This window comes from Taudactylus pleione, unplaced genomic scaffold (assembly GCF_031769625.1).
Source record: "Taudactylus pleione unplaced genomic scaffold, aTauple2 ptg000454l, whole genome shotgun sequence".
Taxonomy (NCBI): Eukaryota; Metazoa; Chordata; class Amphibia; order Anura; family Myobatrachidae; genus Taudactylus; species Taudactylus pleione.
The window spans coordinates 18,031,032-18,058,155 of record NW_028284856.1 but is presented as its reverse complement, the minus strand read 5'-3'; the positions used below and the strand labels follow the sequence as shown (position 1 = coordinate 18,058,155).

Here is a 27,124-nt window from a genome sequence, read left to right as displayed (position 1 = left end):
GCACGCTTAGTAGGTTCACTAGGTAAAGGTCTCTCTTTTAAGCAGCATTTGCTGAAAAGCTGTAGAGGTATCCGCCATACTCTGTACTGAGGTAGAAAGTACGTCTACCCATGGGAGAGGCAAAGGATTTGCAGGGAGCACCTGCTGTGGCCATCCCATAGGGGGAGCTACCACAGGGACCGCTAGGTAGTCCGCAATTTTTTCCAGCACCTGTGAAAAGGTCCGGAGGAGAGGAGCATGGGGCTGTGTAACAATTAGTACAAAGACCATCCTGAATTAGGTCCTCTGGAGCTAAGCCCGCTGAGCAGGACTTACAAGACACCAGAGTAGGAGCAGCAGCAGTGGCCTGCTTGTTATTCTTTCCTCTGCCAGACATAGCCACAAGAATAATAAAATACACAATCTGACACAGTGCAGTGACCAACCCAGATGTATGTGTAATATGGCAGTGTAGTGCGCAACTGAGTTATATAGTATGCGATAGCCCTCACAAATATTGGGAGTTGTGAGGTACAATGAACCCCCTATACCTTAGTATGCCAGGGTTATAGTAGAATAAAAGGAAAGGTATAAGCTTGAAAGTATAGAAAATAGAGATCAGCGCTAGCACAAGTCACATACAAATGCAGAAAAAAACAATATAGCTGCAGTGGGCACTAAAATCAACTACACAGACCGCAGTGGCTGGTAGTGCTATATAACCTGGCCCATGGGAAAGGTATACAGGGAGACTGGACCCAGAGTTCCCGGAGACCTGCTTGCAGATATTGGCTGCCGTGAGTCTCAGATGGTGAGGGTGGAACAGCTCAGGGCAAAACCGCAGTGGAATGGCGTCCTTAGCTGGGGGAGGGAGAGTGCCTTCTCCCCTTGCTGACAATCACCGGGTCCCCTGGCATGTAAAATATGCCCTGTGACAGTGATATATATGCCCTGGTGGTGTAGTGGAGTCCTGGGCGAAACAGTGTCCACATCAGCGCCTCCGGTCTGTCTCCTGAGACCGGAGGCGAGACAACGCAAAGATGCGGGTCCCCGCCAGCCGGGATCCGCCTTACCTGTCCCCTGGATTCCGAGCTGCAGTCTGGGGAGCCTGCTAGCTAGTCCGTCTCAGAGCCCCGCCAGGAGTACCTAGCCGAGGGCTGGTGTCATGGCGCCACGGAGGGGTGATGGAGAAGCAGTGCAGACATTCAAGGGACTGTCTCACGCTACTGCTCAGTAGTAAAATAACTAGAAATTAAAATAAATTAAAAAAAAAAATTAACTTGGGCTGCTTAAAGCAGTCCCACTGTTAAAAAAGGGTGACCCAGCTCCGGCTGGACACCAACGAAACTGAGTTGCTGTTGATGTCCGGTCCTCCAGGTCCCACCTACACCCCATTGTCTCCCCTGTTGTGCCCTATGGACCCTGAAGAAGAAATATCCTTATTTGTCTTACCATGCTTTACCACAGACTTTTCAGACATTCAAGTTTCTGATGGTGACCATAAATACATGCTCTAACACTAGGGATGCTATGAGTAATACTAGACACAGATTATCTTCCTTGCAGAAAGCAATGGTTATTATGTTTTTGTTTCCGTTAGGTCACTAGGGCATAATTATAATGCATGGACAACACAATCTCTGTCACTGCAGTAAGATAATTGGTTGCCGGTGCCAACAGACATAGAATTTATCAATGGCCTCCTAGGTGTGGGTCAGGTCCTGACAAGCATCTCTATAGCAGAAAGCAAAAGTTGAATGATTTTGCAGTTAAGTCATGGTGAGGGAACTTTCCCCATGCTATTACCATTACTTGGCCATTTACAAATGTAATCAACTTTAGCTTTAGAGACCCTGTGCACTTTGGGCAATAAAGTATAAGAATTAGTGTCAGCTTCTGTGAACGATTGCTGAGAAATCTTACTCTAAGTAACCCTACATGCACGCACCTTGGAAAAGGGAGGGCTGAATGGCACTTATGTACTGGAAGACGCTTTTGAAGAAAACAAGTGTAGTGGAATAGACAACTTGATTCTTGTATTTAGCATGAGCTTCATTATCAAAGTTGCTGATATAACGGCACAGTTCTTTCACGCGGTGAAACAAGTCATTAAAATTCCTAGACAGAACAATACATAAATGAAATAGAAATAGATACATAAAGAAAACAAATCCGATGACATAACTATTTGTAATGGGTGTTATGAAAAGCAGGGGAGACTGATAGTATGATAGAGAAGATGAAGCTTCTAATAAGAAAAGTTATGTTCATAAACTAAGGTAAGCCAGCACTGTGCTGTGAAGTTGTAGAGTCATGCATCTAATTTACCCATAAAATAAATTTAATCTACAAACAAAACCTGACATTTTTCGAGTATAATAAGCATCTATGTATCTCGAAGGAATACTGAAAAAACAGCACTAATTGATTTACTGTTGTACCTGGTTCCCTTGTCCATCTGCCAATCACATCTCATTCCAACAACAGAAAGCATCTTAAACAGCCGGTCCCAAGGGTCCAGTATCTGTGAGGACTTCTCAGTCAGACCCTCAATAATGTATTTTTGGGAAGTACGTTTTGTGGGAGATAATAGATCAGATGTGTCCTGTGTGCCTGGGTACAAAGAAACACAAGATCAATAAACAGACACGCAATATAATTAGAACACATTCTGTTAGAATGATTAAGTTACATACATAATCGGTCATACCTGGATGCTGGTTGTCTGCCTGGGGAGATCGGGTCACATAATTTATGTAAAACTCTGCAGCTTTGTTGAGATATTTGAATAACAGGCTGGCAGGAAGACGTACATCCAGGTTGTTTATAATTAGGGGCAAAACATCACAAACTGGCAATACAGGAAGATTATAAACATCAGTTTAAAAAAGAATGACAACAAAACACAGTAACTGCGGATACTGTATGCTGCACTGAGGATGAGCACACAAACTGTAGGATTAAAGCACACTCACTCACTCGTTATTCAGTTCTACTCAATTATGGGCATATACTAACTTTCCAACACTGCTTTATATATCAGTAACGTATGTCTCACAGTGAAAGCAGCGATAAAGATTAATTCATTTAAATCCTATAAAATACATGATACTCTCAGCAGCACACATCGCCATTAATGAAGAAATATGACAGCTGTTATTTTGTTTTATTACACTTACCAAACAATTTTCTAAAACAGTTTACAGGGGACTCTTGTTCCTCAAGGCTCTCAGCTTCCAACAGTGTTTCACCCAAGCTAACCTGGCCAAGAAAAAGAACAGGTAGTTCCGATTTGATGTGTAGACATACACTGCTATACTGCATCACTAAGTGCATTTAACAAATTCAAGCATGAGTATGGGAGCAAGTGCCTAATATATATTATTTATATTGGTAATAGATGCATGTACCTATACCAACAGGAACTAGAAAACGAGACTTTTACACTCTTATTTTCTTTACTACAGTATTATAGAAAAATAACAAATGATCCACCAACTAAAGGAAAAGTGTTTTCATTATTGTAATACACTGGCTTTAAGGTATAATTCACCACAAACAAAATGCCTACTCAACAGTGGCCCTCATTCAGAGCCGTTCGCTATTTGCGTTCGTCCGTTCAAAAACAAGGGGTGGCTATGCAAATGATCCGTTCGCACATTGCAGTCTGTTCACACCTCTAAGTCTGAACGAGCGAGCAAAACATACGCTCTTTTATTTCTTAAAAACGCCCCCTGGCCGCTCGCACCATACATCATGTCCGCTATTTATTAGATTAATCGAGTACATCGAACAGGATATGAACTGCTCGCTATTCTTGTGGTTGGTTTTTTCAACCGCTATTTTGCGAGCAGTTCTGAGTTAAAAAAAAACAAGTGACGTGGTCATTGACGCTGCTATATTAATTATGCACACCCATAAAACGCCCGTTTTGACCTTTAAGCACGCCTGCGATCGGATCTCCACTCCCCGTTTTCAAGCACCTTCCCCTGTTACCACCCACATACGCCTCATTCTGTCACTCAAAATAGCAGGCACTCGCTATATTGCGTACAAATGATTTTCGGCCGCACTGACTGGTTCGCGCATGCGTACTAAAAACCGTACGCATGCGCAGATGTGCGAACATCGCTCGGAACGAGCGTACTGCCGATAGCGAGCGGCTCTGAATGAGGGCCAGTGTCTGAATTGTATTGTGCCCAATAATCTTATCAGTTCAGTTGGGCAGCACCTATAGATTGTAAGCTTGCAAGCAGGGCCCTCTTACCTCTATGTCTGTCTGTTATTACCCTGTTTTGTTCTATAATATGCTGCGCTATAGAAGAAACTGTTAATAAATAAAAATAAATTATCTCCTCTCCATAGATCCTATACTCTGGGTTTCTGAACACTTAAACTGGGATCGGAATGATATATCGTACACATCGTTTAGTGTGTATGTCCATTCAGTCTGTAATGGCGGTCATTCATCGCATTGTCGCTGCTGTTCTGCAGGGCAGATGGGACTATGTAGTGAACGATGTGGTGCAGTTACATGCAGCATGTAACGATACATTGCGCTGCTGTACACCGGATCGTGCAGTGTGTACGGCACACAATATGTATCATTACATCAGGGGCGTTTCTAGAGGGGGCCCGTGTGCAGTCTCCGTCACTGGCCCCCTCCTCTCTCCGTCCGGCGGCTGCGCACTGAGCGGTGCGCGGCCGGCGCTGCACTTATAGACTCTGGGCACTAGAGTGTGCCCAGAGTCTATAGTGCATGGGCAGGTCACCGGGAAAATGGCCGTGGCAGCCATTTTCCCTTTTCCCTGTGCTGCGCATGCCATTCTTTTTTATAGAGGTGCAGACACCGGAGCAGACGTGGGACTCCGGAGAGGTAACCAGGGGCCCGCGTACACCGCACACCATGCACCCATTATAAATACGCCCCTGCATTACATCGCATTGCACTGTCACTGGGTACACACATCGTATAGTGTGTACCCAGCTCAAGAAGCACTAACAGTCCTGAATTAGGGGGGGGATGGAGGCTGGCACTGGAATAACACTGTTCTGGAGCTGTTCAGAGTCCTCATGCTAACAAATAACGCAAGCAGAACATCTCTTTCAGGGTTTTGATTTTTCCCCCAAAGATAACCTACCTAAGATTCTGGGTGTACTGAAAGCTGGCCCTCTTCATAATGAATAGGTGTCAGCATTGCAGAAAAGAAAAAAAATGATCTTCTATTTCCTGAAAACCCCCATGTCACCACTCCTCTATAGTCCACCAAGGAGAAATTCAAATTGGGTTTCTTTCCGAGTCATATTGGAACAAATATAATTAGTTTTATGGGCAAATAAGAATGAACACAAAGTTTTTTCATTAATCTGCCCATGGTTATGCTTACTAAATTAGAATATTCCTGAAATACAGTCCAAAATATGTAATTTGATATGTAACTACAGATCTATTTCAATATATAGATCAATCATTACAAAATATAACACATAGAAATAGACCTGCTTACCCCATGCTGTACCACCGTTTCAGGGAACCGTCTCAGCAGTAGAAGCAGCATTTCAGCCCTTTCGAGTGTATTAAAACATTGTTCTGTAGCTTTCAACAACATCTCACATTGTACCCGACCAGGAAGAGCCTCAAACAGACCTGCAAATACAATTATCAATGGACCAAATCTCGCTGACCATGTATGCATTATGTACATTAGAAATGAGTTAAGTATTTTTGTTCCATTGTAACAACTGTTGTATCCATGAAATATGTAAAAATAGTAACCAAGTTGTGGGGCATGACTAGTATAATTTATTCAAACAGTCAAACGTACTGCAAATGTGAAACTGAATTAAATTAGGTGCAGTATGCAGAAGCAGTGCAGGTTGCATTCTACAGAGCAATACACATGACAACTCTATCACAATTAAAGAAAATTTCATGTACTTATTCCCGTTGTTAAGACAGTCACTCCTTGTAACATCATACAACAGACTGGTGATAGGTGTAAGCCATGCACTACTTAAGTATCATTCACTGTACAGCTAAAGTACAAGAAGTTCATACATGACAGACGTTCTCTTTAGAAAACATACACTATGGGATATATGTACTAAAGTGAGAGTTTTTAGAAATAGAGATGTTGCCCATAGTAACCAATCAGATTCTAGCAATTATCTTCTAGAAGCTACTAGTTAAATGTTAAGTACACTGTAGAATCTAATTGGTTGCTATAGGCAACATCTCCACTTCTAAAATCTCTAACCTTAGTAGATTTACCCCTACATGGCCAAAAGTATGCAGATACCCAAACATCAATCCCATAAAGAGGTGTCCTCGTACACCGGTCCTTTTTGCACCATATGGCGCGAGAAGCCTGGCGCGACCGAGATGGCCCGCCACGACTAGCGATTCCCGTGCTGGAGTACTTTTAGTATACAATAAGATACTTAGGCCCTCATTCAGAGCCGTACGCTCTGAGCAGAGCGCACGCTCTGAATGAGGGCCGGCCTCCATGAAAATGGAGCGTCCTCCTGGACGCTCGTATAGCTGTGGGTCACCACCCACAGGCTATACGAGCGTGCAGTTTGATGGCCGCGATGGTCTTGACCATCGCGACCATCGAAACTGCGAGCCGGAGCCTGCGGTTGAGGTTTTCAACCGCAAGCTCCGGAGTGATTTTGGCTCTATCAGAGCCAAAATCACTCCCACTGACATCACTAGTGATGTCAGTGGGCCGGCTTCTGACGGGAGGCGTTCCCGTGGGTACGCCCCCGTCAGGGAGGCACGCCCCCGGCACGCCTACCAAAGGGGGCGTGCTGTCAATCAACATCGACAGCACGCCCCCTTTGATCAGACACAACTAGCGAAGGACTTTCCTTCGCTCGTCGCGTCTGGCGCATGCGCACGACGGAGCTCCCTCCGTCGTGCCATTGCTCAGTCCAGAACATCGACCCACTTGCGAGCGGACAGCCGCTCGCGAGTGGGTCTGAATCAGGCCCTTAGTACACTATCAGCAAATGAAGACACTAAATTCACAAGAAAAAATAAATAAAACCAGAATCTGGGTAACAAGACAAAAACATAGAGGCCCTATACTGTACTGTAGGACCTCTGTCTTCACTTTTGGATTAAGATTACATACTTTTTTCTAAATTTGGTGATTTAGGGCCTGAGTCAGATGTACGCAGTGCCGATGTTTACAGAGTTGAGCGATTATCTGTGAACCGCGCATGTGTCTCACACTGCTCAGCATGCGTCAAGTTTCATTACTTGTTGTCACTCACAGTGAGGATTTATTCACAAAGTGATTGACAGGCAGGGAACCAGAAAAGGGGATGGTGACTCAAACGTAGGTTTGTCGCAACCGGTTTCAGGGGGTGTCTCAGTCTGCGGCTGCGATCCCATGACATCTCAGTTCCCACAGCCATTCTGCGCGGTCATAGAGTTACCCACAAGGCTGATTAGACTGATCGGCCACCAATACTGCGTCTTTGTACACATTTGCTAAGATTGGCAAAGCCGTTGGTGGGCGGCTCAATACAAATACCTAGGGCTGTAACATTTGCATATTTTCGCACAGCGGCTGATTACATAATTTGCAGCTGCAGTGGCACTACTGTAAATCTCTGAATGACGTCCTTAATTCGCTAATAGTGTACTAAAAATGCTGTACTAAGTAGTTAGGAGTAGTATAGCACATTAAGATGCATATTTTAAAAGGACAAAAAGTTACATGCTGCAGCTGAGTTGCATAGTAAGTGGCGCACCAAACGTGGCTATTTGACGTGAAGTGAGGATATGTGTATGTGGACACATCTGTATGTGCTAACTGGATATCTCATTCCAAAACCAAGGCACTAAATATGCAATGAGACCCCATTTGCTGCTGTAGCAAACTACACGCACTAGATTTTGGAATTTGGATGTGGGCATCCAAATGCATTCAGTAACCAGAACATTAAGGTCAGGTAATGATGTTGGGCTATGAGGCCTGGCTCGCAGTTGGTGATACAATTTATTCCAAAAGTAATCGATGGGGTTTATATCAAGTTCTTCCATACCAAACTACACCAAAATTGCAAACCATTTATTAATCTGTCAACTCCAGAGAACGGGAAGAAGTGAGTATACCGGCGGATAGGACGCTGGCCGAGGGAAGCCCAGCCTGGGGCCAAAGATAGGCATTGAAATCCTGATGCCGGAATCTCGACAGCCGCCATCCTGATCAAAGGTACACCGGGATGTCTTAGCTGTTAGCCGGAGCGGGGTGGGGGGGGGGAGGGTTGGGTTAGGCACCACTGTGGGGGTTAGGCACCAAGGGGGGACGGTTAAGTTTAGGCACTAACGGGGATGCTAAGGGTGCGTGGTGGGCAGGGTTAGGGTGCAAGAAAGGAGGGTTAGGGGAAGAAGGGGGGAGGGTTAATATAATCGGGATGCCGCTGTCAGCATTTTGACAGTAGGCATCCCGACTGCCAGTATTTCATACCCAACCCCCAGAGAACACGTGTCCACTCCTCTAGAATCAAATGCTTTACACAACTAAAGCAGACACTTAGTATTACGCATTGGTGATTAGGTGCCTGGTCCCAGAAGCACAAAGTACCTGACAAACAGTTCTTGTGCAGACTTTGCTAGTTTGGAACTTGGTAGCACATGTTGCATCTGAAGACAGACAATTTTAACATTCTATGTTCTTCAGCAATTGGGAGTCCTGTTTGGTGAGCCTGCGTGATCTACCACTTCACAGTTGAGCTGTTGTTTTTGCTCTTCAACATCTCCATTTCACAATAACCACACTTACAGGTGACTGGAGCTGCTATTATGGAGCTGTAGAAATTTGTCAGAATGCCTTGCTGGAAAGGTGCCATCCTTAAGATGGGTATACAATTGAGTGACGATGTCGGAACCAATGTCCTTGAACGGGGATTGCCCGTACACATTGGAACGAGTTAATGAACAATGGAACGATCACTGTTCCTTCAGTAATTTACTACAGGTCACTAGCGTTGTCGCTAGGTTTAATGTGCAGCACATCAAATCTAGCAACAGCAGGAGCGCGCAAACGCCCATACACACTGAGCGATGTAGGCGATTTATTGTTACAAATTGATCAGACATCGCTCCAGTGTGTACCCGGCTTAAGTCAGCGCCACTTTGAAAAGTCATTGAGCTCTTCAGTATGACCCATTCTACTGATGTTTTGACTATGCAGATTGCATGTATGTATGTTTTTTTAAAAACCTGCTAGCATTGGGTGTGGCAAACAATCAAAGGGGTGTCCACATTCTTTTGGGCATGTAGTGAACACACAAATTAGGAATAAATGTTTTACAAAGAAAAAAAAAGGCTACAAACAGAACCAAATCCAAACTGAAAATTAAAATTAAGCACTAGCTTCTTAAATGAGAAAATATTATCTTAAATTTTAGGTTTAGACAAAGCATGCTTCATGTCAAATCTTTAAAATCCTGACACAGAAGCTAAACCTAAAAAAGCGTATTTCCTAAATGCCAAAATAGCCTTATAAAATCATTCAGAAGTTAATCTGAGAACATTACCATATTTTTAAAGAAGTCCACCCAACAACATAATGTTCGTGTCTGATGTGCATTTTGTGCACTAACATATTTTCTTTAAATGGATGTAGTGTTTTATACACTTTTATGGAGAAATTAAATGCAGCGCAAAGAACTCTATGGGGGTGATCCAGTTGTGTAAGGCACACTAATTAATGCGTGCCCAAAGGTGCAATTCAATTGTTTTTGTCTAAAGTCCTGGTTAGGACACTCAAAACCAGCACTTAACATTTTTGCTCGCCACTTCAGGAGGGTGCAGAAAGAAATCCCGGCGACGGCTGTCGTGCCCGAACGGAGCAACAATTGAATTACTCCTTCGGGCACGCAATAGTCAGAGACGCTGGTGAAAACAAATGAATTCCCCCCTATGTGCCATTCTACAATGCCATTCCTACGGTATGATATGTTCACCGCGTTGAACTGAATTCCCCCCTAACTATCACACCATAATCCAATGAATTGGCTTTCGGAATAAATGTGACACACAGTGCTTTAGAGAGTATGAAAGCACTGGAGTGATATCAATTCCTACTAGCCACTGATAACAATGCGTCATAAAAAATAAGTATTAATGTATGAGAGCAGGTGAACAACGTCTCCCTCCTGTTCTCATTACTTAATTCACCAGCTACACTCTACAACGCCTTCTTGGGCTTTCTGTCCTACAACCCAGACCCATTTTATGCTCCCACGCCAATAGCTATTGCTTTCAGCTTAAGCTGAATATTTCCCTTGCATCAGTGGCTATGTTGAGATTTGCTAATTGTTACTTGCCCACTGTATCGTACAGTACTGTTTTACCCATATTGTTTTGCCCTCCGTTTGGTGCCCTATAAATAGTTTAATATAAATAATAAATTCCATAAGTGACTGACATGGATCAGCAAACTATGGCCCTCATTCAGAGACGTACGCTCTGAGCAGAGCGCACGCTCTGAATGAGGGCCGCCCTCCATAATTATGGAGCGTCCTCCTGGACGCTCGTATAGCTGTGGGTCACCACCCACAGCCTATACGAGCGTGCAGTTTGATGGCCGCGATGGTCTTGACCATCGCGACCATCGGAACTGCGAGCCGGAGCCTGCGGTTGAGGTTTTCAACCGCAAGGCCCGGAGTGATTTTGGCTCTATCAGAGCCAAAATCACTCCCACTGACATCACTAGTGATGTCAGTGGGCCGGCTTCTGACGGTAGGCGTTCCCTTGGGAACGCCCCCGGCAGGGAGGCATGCCCCCGGCACGCCCACCAAAGGGAGCTTGCTGTCAATCAACATCGACAGCACGCCCCCTTTGATCAGACACAACGAGCGAAGGAAAGTCCTTCGCTCGTCGCGTCTGGCGCATGCGCACGACGGAGCTCCCGTCGTGCGCATGCGCAGTGCACAACATCGACCCACTTGCGAGCGGACAGCCGCTCGCGAGTGGGTCTGAATCAGGCCCTATGTTGCCTGTAGTAGCACATAATTATTTTTTATAGAATAACATCATCATGGACAAATTACTCTCTCAATGCGGAAACATATTGCAACAGATTAAGAATTAGCATCAACTGCGCCTCAAATCATAGGTGCAAATTGCATTCCTAAAAAGTGCAATTTTTACCCCCCCGATATACGAAACAGCAACAATCACATGATGAATACAGGTCAGCACCAGTAACATATGCGCCTGATTTATACATGCACTTACACACGCATTCACTGTTAGGCATTAATAAAGAGAAAAAACCCTCTCCAATATAGGAACAACTCCCTGTCTCATGTGAGGGATTTGGGGGGGTGGGGGTAGCATAAACACACACATGTAAGTATAATAAATTCCCAAGCAATGAAGAACACAATAGCGGTTCTCTAGTGCTATCAACCATCATTATCTGCCGTTTGTACCTGTCCACCTACAAATAATAAGGCTAGAAAAGGTGCACAGGTGTTTGTGTCCCAATCTGCATCTGTACACAACTGTGTATACACTAAAGCGCTATTCTGTATGGGATCGCTGACATTAGGAACTACGGGTCAAAACCAATAAAATATCAATGCACAAAAATTATTATATGCAGGGGCACAGAAATTTTTAAACCCACGGATTTAGTTCAGTGGTGGGCAACATGCTCATTTTCATGGGCCTTACAAGTAGGCCATACATTCTAATCATGGTCATGAGACCAGAAGACAAGGAGGAAGCGCAAATCACCGATTCAACCAGTCTTTCTATTGTTTATACTTGTACTTTATGGTTTATATTCATTATACAATTAGCCATTAATTATTCTACACTTATTTAACATTTATTATGCATTGATCCTGCTTATTTTAATTCAGTACGTAGCAGTACGTAGCAGTAATCCACACTCTCAATGTTATCCATCTTCTGACCTGCACCTCCCCTCATCTCTGGTACACAAGACTTTCTCCTGCCATTACCCACATATGGGGCCCCTGATGATGGCCTAGATTAAGCAGAAACGGATGCCGTTGGGCTGATATTATACATCTTTATGCTGGCTTAAAGGTTTCCTTCATCACAACAGTGAGTGTCAATCCTGCATTTTACTGGTTCAGCGAGATTTTAACATGTAAATTACAGGTTGTTTCTTACCTCTTAGAAACTGTGTCTGCTTATCCTGTGAATCATTTCGAAGAGCTGCTGTAATTACACTTATTTCCCTCCAAACCACTGGCTGGTCGTTGAAGTTCACAAACCTGAACATACAAATCGAGATATAAAATTACAAGCCACAGAGAAAAACTCGCCGGGCAGTTATGTTTGCTGTGGGCCTAATTCAGAGATGTACGTAACACATCTGGAACGCTTTTAGAATATAAGCAGAAGGTATCACCTGTGTAAATGTGTATAGTGGCAAGGAAAAGAGGTGATGTGTGTGCTGCCTTAATCTCCTGGTGAAGTGTCCCCTGCTGTACTAGTGATTGCAGTTATACAAATAGGATGGAGATCCATGCACCCTTAACATTTTCTCAGCCACCTTGTTCGTATATAGTAATATTGGATCATAAATGGAGGTTACTACTCTTTAAAACATATTTAGTGCAGTTTATTACTCATATAAACATACAAGACCTATATTAAAAAAAAAAAAATACTTACTCAGAACAGTGCGTTCAGCAATTTACAATAAAAATGTCTGCTGCTGCCTTTTACCGCTGACTGCTGCTGTCTGTATCTGCTGGGTATGTGATCTGCTCCAGGATCTCGGCCCCGTTTTCTGGGTGTGTAAAAGCCAGTGGCTGCGTCCTTTGACTAGAGATGTGCGGGTTTGGTTTTATTCGGTTCTTATCGCCAAATTAGTGCAAGTTCGTATTAGTTTGGCTTTATCTTATTGGCTATCCAAAACACGTGAGAGCCGGGTAGCCAATATGATGCTGTTTATGAGAACCGAACATATCTGAGTAAAATCGAACCGCACATCTCTACCTTTGACGCAGCTTCACTGATCCCAGCAGTGTGATTACCCCAGACATATGGAGTAACCTGAGGGTCACTCAGTTGACCAGTTGGCTGCATCTTTGAATACCTACGCGGATCAGAGAAGCCGGCAATGAGTGTATTTTTACTTACGCCACTTCCTGCGGCTTCTGCATATTTTAGCAGAGACGCTACGGCTGCACTACTGCATCCATCTCTGAATCAGACTCTGTTTCGCCACATGATTGCATGAAACCTGCATCACATAGGACTACTGACTTTTAGGAGACTTCATGCATGTCAGGGATAGGTTCAAATCCTGACGCTAGAAGACCAGCAGTGAAAATCCCAGTATTTTAACTATTTCCTAACCTAACCACCCCCTAACCCTAACACTCCCTTAGGGGTGCCTAACCTCCCCCCAAGTGCCTAAGCCTAACCCCCTTTTCCCCACAGCCTAACCCTAACCTCCCCTTCCCCTAGCCTAAACCCCACGAGGGGGTGCCTAACCCTAAGTCCCCCCCGGGAGCGCCTAAACCCCCCCCAGTCCGCTCCCGGCTTACCTTTGGTTGGTATGCCGGGCTCCCGACGCCTGTCATTAGACCCCTGCCAGCATTAGACAGTCAGGAAGCCGGCGGTCGCATTTCGACCGTCAGTTTCCTGACTGAATCAAAAACACTCTGATCACATAAGATGATAGGATCCAGCAAAAGAATAGGCAGATAGAATACAGGGCAGATCAAGTATAAAACAGTCAAGAAGATGGCAGCTAGGCTGCATTAAGTGTTCCTCACACATCTTAAGATCAATTGTGCAGCGATACCTTGACCTCCTGTTTCATGTCAGTGTATGATATTTATTTGGATCATGAACCCCTCAATGTATAGCACTGCGTAATATTATGGCACTTTAAATGTTGGCTATTTTTAAAAGATTATAATAAGAACTTTGCAATATATCACAAATGTGTATGTTCTCTAATTGAATAAAATGTTTATCCACGTCTGTTTCTCATATGAATCTAACAACAAACGGTGATTATGGTCTAAATCAGTAACATTAATTTCCAGATTCAATAAAATAAGAAATCCTTGGTTACACTATAAATAAAAGACATCATTCAAATTCAAAGCACATTATTACTTTATCTTGAAGTTCAGTCAATTATTCCAACTCTATGGTCAGGGAGTACACAAAACATAACATACATTAATATTCCATCCTATCCGTGTCTCTAGAACAGTATACAAGATGGTCCATAAGTGTAGAAACGAAAAGGAAAGGAGTAAGGAAATATTAATCCAGTGTCTACACATGATATGGGAGTGGGGGAAAACTTTTTAGGGTATGTCAACTGTATGGCGCCTATCTTGAATGCAACTCTAATTTTCTAATTGGGAGGTAGTCATGTGACATATCAAACAGATGCAGAATTTCATAAGAAAAACAATGGCGTTGTTCATTTTAACATGTCTTTAATCATTTTTGAGTTTTAACTGAGTTTTCTTTTGCAGGTATTTACATTAATGACAATGGCACTAAACACAAATAGAACGTGTTGAGATTGTCTTGATATCTGGAAGAAGAAGTAAACGTGCTATTGCAAATGATTTTAACTATCCTCACCCAAATAGGCCGGCCATTACTCACAGTGCAGTTTCCAAACTCCTTGCCAAATTTAAAGAAACCGGATCAGTTGCAGATAAACAAAAAAGTGGACAACAAAAAACTGTTACAGATGAAATAACAACTGCTGTGCTGGCATTATTTTCAAATGGCCCACAATGTAGCACTCATCGTCTGTCTCGTGAATGTGAGGTTAGTCGTACGCCCATTTTGAGAATTTCGTCTACCCATAAACGGCACCCCTACAAAATTCAGATGTTGCAACACCTGACTGAGGATGACCCAGACCGTCGGGTGGAGCTTGCACACTGGGTAACACAGCAACTTTAACTGAACCCTCAGTTATTGTTTTGTGATGAGGCAAATTTCTTTATCAATGGTGAGGTAAATGAATAGAACCACAGGTACTGGTCAGAGACAAACCCTCACTGGATGGATGCCTGAGGAGTTGCAGCCTCAGCAAAATAGTTGGTATGGTGTGGTTTGTGGGGCCCCCATATTGTGGGACCATTCTTTATTATGGAACATTAAAAGGCAGCACATTACAAGAAGTTGTTAGATGAAGAGATTTTTCCCTCATTGTTATCAGAGAATGGGTCTCATATCCTAATTTCTTTCACCAAGATGGTGCCCCACCTCATTATGGACTCATTTGTCAGGGAATATCTTGATGTGCAGTTTCTCCAAAAGGTAGATTGGCCGTAGAGGTACAGTCAAGTGGCCTCCAAGATCTCCAGATTTAACTTTGTTGGATCTCTTTCTGTGGGGTTACCTGAAGGAATGTATTTTTGCTGTAAATATACAAGATCGTTATCATCTGTTGATGCTTGTGCTCAGATTCAGCCAGACATGTTGGTCAAGGCTCATCAGTGTTCATTCTAGGTCCGGCAACGAACCGTAGAAAGGGTACTCTAGTGCACGCCTCAAAAGGGGGCGTGGCATTAAGAAGAGACACCCCCCCCCCTTTTCAGCACTCTCTGGGCCGTGTCCAGCACTTACGGACATGCTGGGCTGCCCCCAAGCTCTCCCCTGTGAATAGATACCATGCGCATGCATCTACTTACCAGCAGGACACTGCGGCAACCCAGCATGTTGTTTTAGCTCAGCTTCGCAAAAAGGGTAGGGCGCTTTCTGCCCTTTTGAAATCAGACGGGGCCCCCACTAAAACAGCCTGGCGGGAACGCTATAGCCTATAAACTTTATGTTAAAACTCAAGAATGAATAAAGGTATGTTAAAACGAAGAACACCATTATTTTTCTTATGTGAAATATCAAACAGATGCAGAATTTCATGACTACCTTCCCAATTAATTAGAGTTGCATCTATGATGGCCAACTTGAAGATGGCTGCCATACTAGTGAAATGCCCTAAAAAGTTTTCCCCCACTCCCATATCATGTGTAGACACTGAATTAATATTTCCTAAAGATGGGTACATACTAAACGACTCTGTACCCACTGATGCGACCCACGATCCCAGCGCCGACATATCAGCCGGTCCATACACACTGGACGATCCGGTGCCCGACTGCCCTGCACTACACGATATTGACGTTCCGATGCGTCGGTATCGGCCAAATCGTTAACAATATAGTGTAGTGTGTACCCAGCTTTACTTGTTTCCTTTTTATAAGGGTGTTTCCACACTTATGGACCACCCTGTATAATTAGCTTTATTATCCTAAATTCTTGCCATTAGTTTTTTTTCAGGATTGAATAGAAAGAATCACTCACATATCGTACAACTGTCTCCCAGCTGAAGCCGTTCGTTCTGCATTCCTTTCAATACTGTACATCTCATACTACAACAGGGGGGAAAATATATGAAAATAATTTTTTTAAATAGGTAGATCACATACATCACCAACTACTTAGCACTGCGGGAACTCAGGACGGTTTAACAGAAAGCTGTGTGAACAACTATTAGTGTAAACCAAAATATAAACCCCAAGCTACAGTGGAAAATTAACAACAATTTTCTGATCTTCCCATGAACGTGTGTATTAAAACATAAATGCTTACAAATTTCATTTAAAATTGCAATATGGCTTACATATGGGACTAGGGGCCTGATTCAGAGCCGGACGCTATTTGCGCTCGCTCGTTCAGAAAAAAGGGGTCACTAGTCAAATGAACCGTTCGCTCTTTGTGGTCTGTTCACGTCTCTAGGTCTGAACGAGCGTACAAAACATGCGGTCATTTTTTGGAAAACGACGCCCCTTGGCCGCTCGCATCCTACGTCATGTCCGCTATTTATTAGATTAATTGAGTACATCGACCAGCGTATGAACTGCTCGCTATTCTTGTGGTTGGTTTTTCCTACTGCAAACTTGCGAGCAGTTCTGACTATAAAATAACCCAGTGACGTGGTCAATGACGCTGCTGTATTAATTATGCACACCCATAAAACGCCCATTTTGACCTTTAAGCACGCCTGCGTTCTGATCTCCACTCCCCGTTTTCAAGCACCTTCCCCTGTTACCACCCACATACGCCTCCTCCTGTCACTCAAAATAGCAGGCATTCGCTATTTAGCGAACAAACGATTTTCGGCCGCACTGACTGGTTCGCGCATGCGTATTACGATCCGTACACATGCGCAGTTGGGCAAACATCGCTCGGAACGAACGAGCGGCCGCTTACGAGCGGCTCTGAATCAGGCCCTAAGACTATACACAGCTACACAGTATGTTCCCTAGCGCCTCTCTACTGTATTGGAGCAACTGTGGCGTGAGAGGGTCCGTCCTGCATATCTGGAGGAGCTTGCCCCTGACTCCAACTTTTTGGGGCAAATATCAGAAGCTTGGCGTACTCCAACACAACAATTATGTCCGATACATCCAAAATCTATCCTTCTCCCTTCACCTATTTCTGCTAAACTTCACATGCACATTCTTAGGAGGTAAGTCCAATTGGGTGCGAAGAGGGCGAATTGCTGTTGCAATGGCATTGAAACGCCAACGGCATGGTAATTCGCCCCCCTCGCACATAGTTGCTTGCAGCCCTATGCTGCTGGAAACAAAATTATACAAGTCCGGAGGTCCGTAAGTGCAGCATACAGTCGCACTTACTAGCAGTGCAAAGAACTCACACCTAATTGGATTGACCCCTTTAGCATTGCCACAACCTCCAAGCTGAGGGAATATATAGGCAATACATAAAATACAGGCTAGACAAAAGAGATGGAGATACAAAAACAAAGGGTAGAGAGGGCCCTGCTCAGGGGAGTACTTATAAGATAATGGGAGAACAGTGCAGCTGAGATAATTAGAGAAAGTGTGGCAATGGGCAGAGTTGTGAGGCAGAAGTGTAGGTGGGAGTAGAGGAAAATGTAATAAAAAGAAGGGTTATCTGCTAAGGTTACCAACACAGACAGCTGCTTTGCATTAAATGGGGGCTACCAGCACACATTGATTATTTTAATAGCAGTTATAGGGCAATGTTCAATTAGAGGGGAAAAGTCAGTTGTCGGACTTTTCACAGTCATCTGAGCTTTTCTTGGGGATAAAGTATCGGGCGTGTGGCCGCGTATTGCCAAATTCAATTTGGAATCGGCAAAAACGGGACCCAGTGGAAAGGTAAGTAGCTAAAAGTCCTGTCACTTTTGGGGAAATCAGCCTGTCACCCCCTAAAAGATGCACCAACATGGGGATCACTATGGGTACCCCTGAAAAGCCCTGCTAAAGGTATTTGGGGTTTTTAAACGGTCTCTACAGGTGCTTTAATGCGTCTTTAACAAAATGGTGAAGAATAGCATTTAGCAACATTTAAAAAAAAAAAAATAACTAGTCCCATCAAATTTGGGTACATGAAAATGGGTGCAAGCTTATTTTTAAGTCCCTAAAGTGAACTTTAAAAATCCACCTGCCGCAACCAACAAAAACCTGCCGCATACTTGGGGATCCCCCTGATTCTATTTCGCTAGTTTATAAGTTTATCACCAAACTTTTTTTTTTGCCCCCAAAATGAAACCACTTTTTTTTGGGGTGTCCTACGGAACTTTTTTTTTAATTTTTTTAACACAGAATACTTTTAGGGGACATTCCAAGGCTGCAGGGTACTTTGTTTTAAGTTTGTACCCAAATTCTGCATTTTTTTCGACACCTATTCTATGGTGAAAACTTATCCCTGGATTTTGACAATGACTTTTCGCACCTGCGAAAAAAGTCTTTGAAATTGAATATGGGGAAAAGTGAAAACGGCGAAAATGACATCATCGGCGATAAAGTATCGCCAATAACGAGTTTTCGCTGCCTAATTGAATATGGCCCATAGTATAATAAGAAATATATTTCTTTGTATTGTGTCCAGCATAATAAGACAATTTGCTTCTTGGACAATAGTAATTTTATATACAATCTATCACACTTTATGTACTTTGTATTCTTTGAATCCGTGACTTTTTTTATATGGTTAGCGGTTTGTTTTTCTATTATTTGGTAGTGTTATGAAGATGTCAAAACCATTAAAATACCACTTGAATTTAAAAAAAAAAGGTTATCAGAGAACAATGAATGAGGCTTCTGATCAGGGACTGAGGTAAATTCTTATAGAGTAAAGCTGCATACACACAACAATTTAGTAAATGAATGATTTTAGTAAAAATTTAGGGAAAAATTAACAAAAATAGTTTACTAAAATCGTTCATTTACTAAATGTAATAGCTGCATAAACACACAACGATTTGTTAAACGATATCGTTTAACGATAATCGTTTGAAAAAATCGTCCACTTTCTGAGTCAAACGAACGATAATCGTTCATGCGCGTTCACGTTTGTAGTTTAGTCAGACTTGTCAACTCAACTATTTTCATTAAGGGAATATGCAAAAATAGTTTGTAGTTCAAAAAAATCGTTCATTACACTTTAAAAAATCTAACAGAAAATCGTTCGTAACAAAATCGTTGTGTGTGTATGCAGCTTAATGAACGATTTTTTTGAACTACAAAAGATTTTTGCATATTCCCTTACTGAAAATCGTTGAGTTGGTCAGTCTGACTGAACTACAAACGTTACACAGGTAAACATCAAAATGGTCTGGAACAGCTACTCCTCAGAAATGATCACCAACGCGTTTCAGCTAACAAAGAGCCTTATAATTTCTGAGGAGTAGCTGTTCCAGACCAAGGCAGACAGGGTGGATTCTTGAACCCAGGAGGTACCCGGTTATTATGACCCATTATGCTTGATGGTGTTAATTTATACCTTAATGTCTGGTACGCAGCCTCATTATTTTAACATATTGTCACTGAAATAAAATTGTATCACACTACTGCAGCCTTTTTTTCCCTTATTTGTCTTTGAGGAACAAGAGGCCCTTCAGTGTGTTTGAAGAAATTAACAAGTGACCATTTTGATGTCTGGGCAGACCAGTATTTCTTTTGAAGAGGTTTCAGACGCATGTAATTATCGTATTATTATTATTACCAGTTATTTATATAGCGCACACATATTCCGCAGCGCTTTACAGAGAATATTCGGCCATTCACATCCGTCCCTGCCCCAGTGGAGCTTACAATCTATATTCCCTATCACATGCTCACACACATACACATTAGGGATAATTTTGTTAGGAGCCAATTAACCTACCAGTGTATTTTTGGAGTGTGGGAGGAAACCGGAGCACCCGGAGGAAACCCACGCAAGCACAGGGAGAATACACAAACTCCACACAGTTAGGGCCGTAGTGTGTATCGAACCAACGACCTCAGTGCTGTGAGGTAGTAACGCTAACCATTACACCGTCTGTGCTGCCCTGTATTATGAAGAACTAATACAGCATCACTTGATTTATGGATTTCATATGCTGACTGTGTGGTGATTGCAAGCATACCACTTTTGGAGAGTAATTCCCCGTTTGAGGTTCTGCGCAGGTTTACCTGGGTATTGTGTATTGAATTTATTGTGTTCCCTGGGTGCACACCTGATTAACCTTTTGAAGCATTTCTCTCTTATGTGTGAAGCGCACAGGCTATTAACACCTTTCTTTATTGAACTACAAACGTGAACGCGCATGAACGATAATCGTTCATCATTTTAAAGGCGGGTATCCACTTAAGCTGCATACACACACAATGATTTTGTTACCAACGATTATCTATCAGATTTTTTAAAGTGTAATGAACGATTTTTTTGATCTACAAACGATTTTTGCATATTCCCTTAATGAAAATCGTTGAGTTGACATGTCTGACTGAACTACAAACGTGAACGCATATGAACGATGATCGTTCATCGTTTGACTCAGAAAGTGAACGATTTTTTTCAAACGATTATCGTTAAACAATATCTTTTAACGATAATCGGTCAAAAAAATCAGTGTGTGTACGCAGCTTTATAGATATACAAACGAGAGCACGATTACGACATTGCTGTCGTGCTCTCGTTTGTATATCTAGTGATGTGCCTAGACAATGTTCACTCGCTCAGTCCAGGCACATCCCTCATCCCCGCACATGCTGAACCTGACGAGATCGTCAGGTTGACCAGCATGTACGGGCGATGTCGGAAACGACCAGCGGGCACGCGCATCGCTGGTTGCTTCCGCCCAAAGCATGCCTAATGCATGCGAGATTTGCAAACGATTGCACTACAACGTCGTTATCGTGCAATCGCTTGGTTAAATCGCTAAGTGGATATCCCCCTTAACTCAGAAAGTGAACGATTTTTTCAACGATTGAACGATATCGTTAACGATAATCATTAAAAAAAAATAATTGTGTGTGTGTATGCACCTTAAGAGGTGATTGAATTGATCAGCAGGTCATAGGTAGATCTAGAGGCCACGAGGAGAGCTTTTTAAGATACACATATAGTTATCAATTGAGTCTGGCAAATCTAAGTATACTGAGGAATATCTGTCTCCCCGTATCCGTTTCCACAATGATATGCCTACCTTCTTCTACACCAAAGCCTAATTCCAGGGCAGCTCCTTCTTCCTATTATAATGCTATAGCTATTCTAGCTGGTCCTCTTTGTAAGATATCCCCAAGTGGACACATCTCCTAGCCCATTGGTTCTCAAACTCGGTCCTCAGGACCCCACACAGGTCACGTTTTCCAGGTCAACCAGCAGGTGCACAGGTGTACTCATTACTCATTGACACATTTTAAAAGATCCACAGGTGGAGCTAATTATTCACTGCGATTCTGTGGAGACCTGGAAAACATGCACTGTTTGGGGTCCTGAGAACTGAGTTTGAGAACCTGTGTCCTAGTCTATCCTCTCAGACTTCATCGCATTCTTTTCTTGTCCATCCCCGTGTATTAATTATAGGGAAGATACAGTACTGCCTGTGCTTCCATTATTAGTTCAAGATACAGTACATCTTCTCTGGTAGTTGCTAAGTTTATATTTTTTCCGTTTCTCAAATGACTGTGTGTGATCCCCGCTGTTGTACACCCAGTAGTCACATACTGTTTTCTTTCTTGCTTTAATGAATAATGAATTACCCATCTGTATTGTGACACATCACACCCAGAATATTATTTATATACATAAATAACACTTGTCATGTTACATAGATAGGTAAATCCCTCTTAGCCAATTTTATTTTAAGATGAGACATGATATGAGAGCTAAGGAAAGCGAAACTGTTTTTGTATCCACCCTGTGGTCCTGCAGCTGTGACTGAATTACTATTCCAAGCACCCCTTGCCACCAAATTTGTAACACGGTACATAGGACTTGTAGCTCATCATCAGCCATAAGCCCCTGCTGCTTGCTAGCCCAGGCCTGTCACCCTGCTCGCCCGTGCATGGGTACAGACCTGGATGTTGAAGTCCTGCGGGTACAGGGTGCGGGCTGTGATCAGCCAGGCTCGTGCCGCGCACGTGTCCTCTTGCACCAGCTCGCGCGCCCTCCGCACCAGGAATTCGCAGTCCCCGAGGCCGGCCATGACCAGAACGGTGCCCTGAAACGAAGCGGTGGTCAATCTATTGAAAGGAATCTAGCTGCTTCCGAAGCGACGGCCAGGATAGTGCTCTGCGCATGCGCCATGTATTGCGTCGCAACTTTGATGTCGTCACGTTCTGTGTCTGCTATCACCATAGCAACAAGCCCTTACCGGGGGTCAGTATGGCGGATTTGCCTTGTTTGCGTATAGTTCGCTCGCAGTCGCCACAGGTTACTATAACCAATCGATGTCCACGTGGATACTAGTAAATTATGACGTCAGGGTACATTCACTGAAGGGGATCTATCCCCAACCGGACCTTCTGTGTGCTGCTTGGTATTCCTAATTATTTTATCCAGAGCAATCATTTTAACCACTTAACTGACGAATTCTTTCTCCAAAAACCGCTCCGAAATTGTCGGTATATTTTATGATTGAATTAGGTCAGGAACAGCTTATTAAAACTTATCCAACCTAATTTAAAAAAAAAAAATTGCTGTATACCATAAAAATGTCAATTTTTATGGCATATACTAGTACTGATGGCCATCGATAGAAACATTGATTGTGACCACTGCGCGCGCGCGCGCGCACACACACACACACACTTACTTCAAGAGGTCCGGCACTCCAAAAAACGATACATATCCTGCAGGGGTGCCTGCACAAAAAGGACTGAATATGCAGCTAAGGTGCAGCACTCCCTTATAAAAAAACACACAGACCACCAGGGAAATAAAGGAACGTTTCAGTACTTTAAGTACTATCTTCAGCCATATGGCTGAAGATAGTACTTAAAGTACTGAAACGTTCCTTTATTTCCCTGGTGGTCTGTGTGTTTTGGCTGAAGATAGTACTTAAAGTACTGAAACGTTCCTTTATTTCCCTGGTGGTCTGTGTGTTTTTTTATAAGGGAGTGCTGCACCTTAGCTATATATATATATATGTGTGTGTGTGTATATATACACACATATACATAGATATACGCATATATATGTATGTATATATATATACATGTATATATATATATACACATATATACACATGTATATATATATATATATATTGTATATATACATATATATATATAGATATATATAATGGCCAGGGCTCTGATTTACTCAAGGAGGTGGGGATTTCCACAATGGGGGAGAGGCTGCTGATAGCGTGGGTGGAGTGCGGGAAGGACAGCGCTTATAGCACTACCTTCCCTGCTCGGCGTCTGCTGCTAGCCGGAGTTGGAGGGAGAGAAGGACAGCGCTGTTAGCGCTGCCTTCTCTGCCCTGTCAGCAACCGCCGAGCTGCGGCTAGCCGGCAAGGAGGGAGAGAAGGACAGCGCTATCAACGCTGCCTTCTCTTCCCTGTCGGCAGCCGCTGGGCTGCTGTTCTCCGGAGTAGGGAGAGAAGGACAGCGCTGTCAGTGCTGCCTTCTCTGCCCTGTCCTCTCGGGAGGGGGTGGGTGCGCCAGAGCGGGGGTGTATTTTTTGTCTTACGGCCGCATCCTCCCCTTGGTCGGCCAGCTAACGATCCGATCTTAAGGACGCAACTTGCGAGTGCATCATTTGCATATCCGGCCCCTTTTCCCTTACAACCGTGCGGCCGCAACGACCGACTCTGAATGAGGTCCAAAGTGTGCAGAGGGACCAGGAGGTCCCTCTGTGATTGGCGGCTGCTAGAAAATGATTTTCCAGCAGCCACCCACAGTGCTTTTCTGACTGGTCGTATCAAATACGACCATGTCAGGGAAAGCACAGTCTGGTATGGTCGTATCTGATACGACCATGCCAGGCAAGTGGTTAAGTAATTCTTAAGCTGGCTATACACGCTACAATTATCAGGGCGATCCGTCCGATATCCGCGGATCGCCCCGATAATTGTAGCGTGTTTGCGGGCAACCGAGGGTTAAATATTGCTCGGTCGGGCATGCCGGATTGTCTAGCATGCCCATCCAATGCCATATTTGACAGGTAAACTGTCGGCCGCAGCGGGCTGTGTCTGCCCAGCAGTGGCGGATAGACAGACATTTCCTGTGTTAACAGGGAAATGTCTCCTCCCCCCCGGGGCCAGAGTTGGGGATAATACACTTTGAGAAATCAGTGTATGCCGCGGACATACACTGTCGGTCTGACAGGCATTTTATCTGCACGTGTATGCCCAGTTTATCCTGGAGTAACTGGAATTGTATACATTTGAAAGAAGTGAAAATCATGTGTATTCTTTTCCTCTGTAGAAAGTAGTATAGTCTATATTTTGTTTATCATTTGTTGGAGACATGGTATAAACACAGTAATTGAAAAATAAGAGTAGGAAATCATTTTTCAAAGCATTTAGTACGTTTAATTTTTATTTATTTTTTTAAATGTGGTCCACTTGAATTGACTGTAAAAGTTTGCTTGGCAACTTTCAAAATAATTTCCCTGGATGCATAATCTAATGAGAAGAAATATAACAACTTACACATTTAACATTACATAAGGACTGTTTTGATCAGGGGTGCACAAGGTTCGCATTGGGAAATGATCAGGACGGTAACTAGGGGTGGGCAAGCAATTCCGCCACCCAGTGCGCAGGGTCTTGAGGGCGGCCCCGTCACTGCCCCATGGCACCTGAATTTGGCTTGCAGCATGCAACCTAGAGAGCCACCCAGACCATCCTAATGGTGCATACACACGGTCAGATCTGTCAGATGAACGATTTCAGACAGTATTAAAATGAATGAAATCGTCAAAATCTGACTGCAAACACAGACGATGTCAGATATCGTTATCTGACATGCGGGAACGCGCATCGTTCATCGTTGCAGGCTCACATGTCAGATTTTCTTTCAGATATGAACGATTTTTAAAATCGTTATCGTTCATATCTGACAACAAATCTAACCGTGTGTGTGCACCATAAGGCTCTTAAGTGAGAGTTTTTAGAAATGGAGATGTCCATAGCAACCAATCAGGTTCTACTTAACATTTAACTAGCACCTTCTAGTAGATAGCTAGAATCTGATTGGTTGCCAACATCTTCACTTCTAAAAACTCTCCTTTTAGTACATTTATTCCTTAAATTCTCCCTGGCCACTGCAGACCCCCACCCCCATCATGATCAGGCCAGGGCAGGGAGGAAATTTGCCATACTACGGCCCTGTAGATGATACTCAATTGGTGGGGCTGAGGTAACATTTGTGGTGGCCATCATATATATGGCCTGATGTAGAATTGTACGTAAACCCGATGGTTTACAAACAACTCAGATGTTTATTGATCTGCGGTCAGGCTTCCCCCTATGTTTGGGGGAGGGGACGGGCCAGCTTTTCCCGAAAACGGGGGAATGTCTGCCCCATTTTCTGGGAGTGCCAAGGCTAGTGTCTTCCGATGCAGATTTACTCAGATAGACACACAAGTGGGCAGGGGGTGGCCATTATTTTTGCTTTACCTAGAAATTTGAAAGCCATTTCATAGGTCTTTAGGATTTTCAAAGTATTATGATGGTTCACCTATTCCTTCTCTACTATGGTGGCTCCAGTCACAGTCTTTATTAAGAAGGGTGCTTCTTGGTGTCCTCAAGCCCTACAAGCTTTTGAATCTATAAAAAAGCCTTAGGGCCTGAGATAGAGGTGCACGTCTTATCGATGGCGCTCGTAAGTGGTTGATGTTTTCAGTCTGCGAATACACCAGAGTCGCACTGCGCATGCATCCAGATGGTTAAGACTCTAAAATGCAGATCAGGTTGGACCGCTGACTGACAGCGTGGTGTGCCAGCCCAGCCCTATCTTGGCACACACACACTGTGATTAACTGACTCGGAAATGAGGGCAACACCGCGTCGCAGTGCTGCTGGCTGCCACCATAGTAGCTCTGCTCTGTGCAGTGGAGCTGCAGAAGAGCATTCTGGCCCTGATTCAGAGCCGGACGCTCTGACAGAGCGCTCGCCCTGAATCAGGACGTCTTTTTTTATTATTTATGCAGCGGCCTCCTGGCCGCTTGCATTGCTGTGGGTCACCACCCACAGCTAATGCGAGCGGCCAGGATGATGGTCGCGATGGTCAAGACCATCACGCTTGCGACGAGACCCTTGTGGTAGGGTCTCATGGCCGCAAGCCCCAGAGAGCTTTCGGCTCAAACAGAGCCGAAAGCTCTCCCACTGACATCACTTGTGACTTGACTTGTAAGGGGCGGAGCTATGGCTCTGCCCTCAGTCTCTCATTTCACCTGCCAGAGGACAGCGCGGCCATAGCCTAAAGTGTTACAAAATACAGGTGCCTGCTGCGAATGCGGGTGAGAGTACTGCAGCGCACCTGGCCTCCAGTATTCCCGGCTTTCTGCCTGTAATGCCCGCCTCCCCTCCATTCCTAATACCCATTCACCCAGCTCCTTCTGCTTCCCCTGTCTATTCCTCTTGTCCCCAGCTCCCCTCCACCTCCTCCTGTATGTGGCTCCCCACCCCCTCTAATACCCAGTGGCACCCAGCCCCTTCTTCTGTCCCTGCCTACTCTTCCTGTTCCTAGCTCCCCCTCCACCTTCTCCTGTACAGTATGTGGCTTCCCTTAACATTTAATACCCAGAACCCAGCTCTTTCTCCTGTCCCTGCCTACTCTTGTCCCCAGGTCCTCTCCACCACCTCTGTATGTAGCTCCTCACCCA

The 27,124-nt window shown here is 43.9% G+C and overlaps 1 protein-coding gene across 3 annotated transcripts in view; it reads right to left on the bottom strand.

Moving 5' to 3' along the window:
* The window catches only part of INTS10 (integrator complex subunit 10), a 76,690-nt gene extending 54,106 nt beyond the window's left edge, over positions 1 to 22,584 (bottom strand). For all 3 annotated transcript variants that reach the window (XR_015869898.1, XM_088448415.1, XM_088448417.1), the window contains exons 1-8: positions 22,365 to 22,584; positions 16,331 to 16,398; positions 12,146 to 12,249; positions 5,487 to 5,626; positions 3,159 to 3,240; positions 2,690 to 2,830; positions 2,421 to 2,592; positions 1,928 to 2,097 (exon numbers count right to left, since the gene is read on the bottom strand). Coding sequence is in view for 2 of the 3 variants with exons in the window: in XM_088448415.1 (XP_088304541.1) it covers positions 1,928 to 2,097; positions 2,421 to 2,592; positions 2,690 to 2,830; positions 3,159 to 3,240; positions 5,487 to 5,626; positions 12,146 to 12,249; positions 16,331 to 16,398; positions 22,365 to 22,493 (1,006 nt within the window). In the remaining variant the exon portion in view is untranslated. The remainder of the gene's footprint in view (positions 1 to 1,927; positions 2,098 to 2,420; positions 2,593 to 2,689; positions 2,831 to 3,158; positions 3,241 to 5,486; positions 5,627 to 12,145; positions 12,250 to 16,330; positions 16,399 to 22,364) is intronic.
* Positions 22,585 to 27,124: the final 4,540 nt, after the last annotated feature.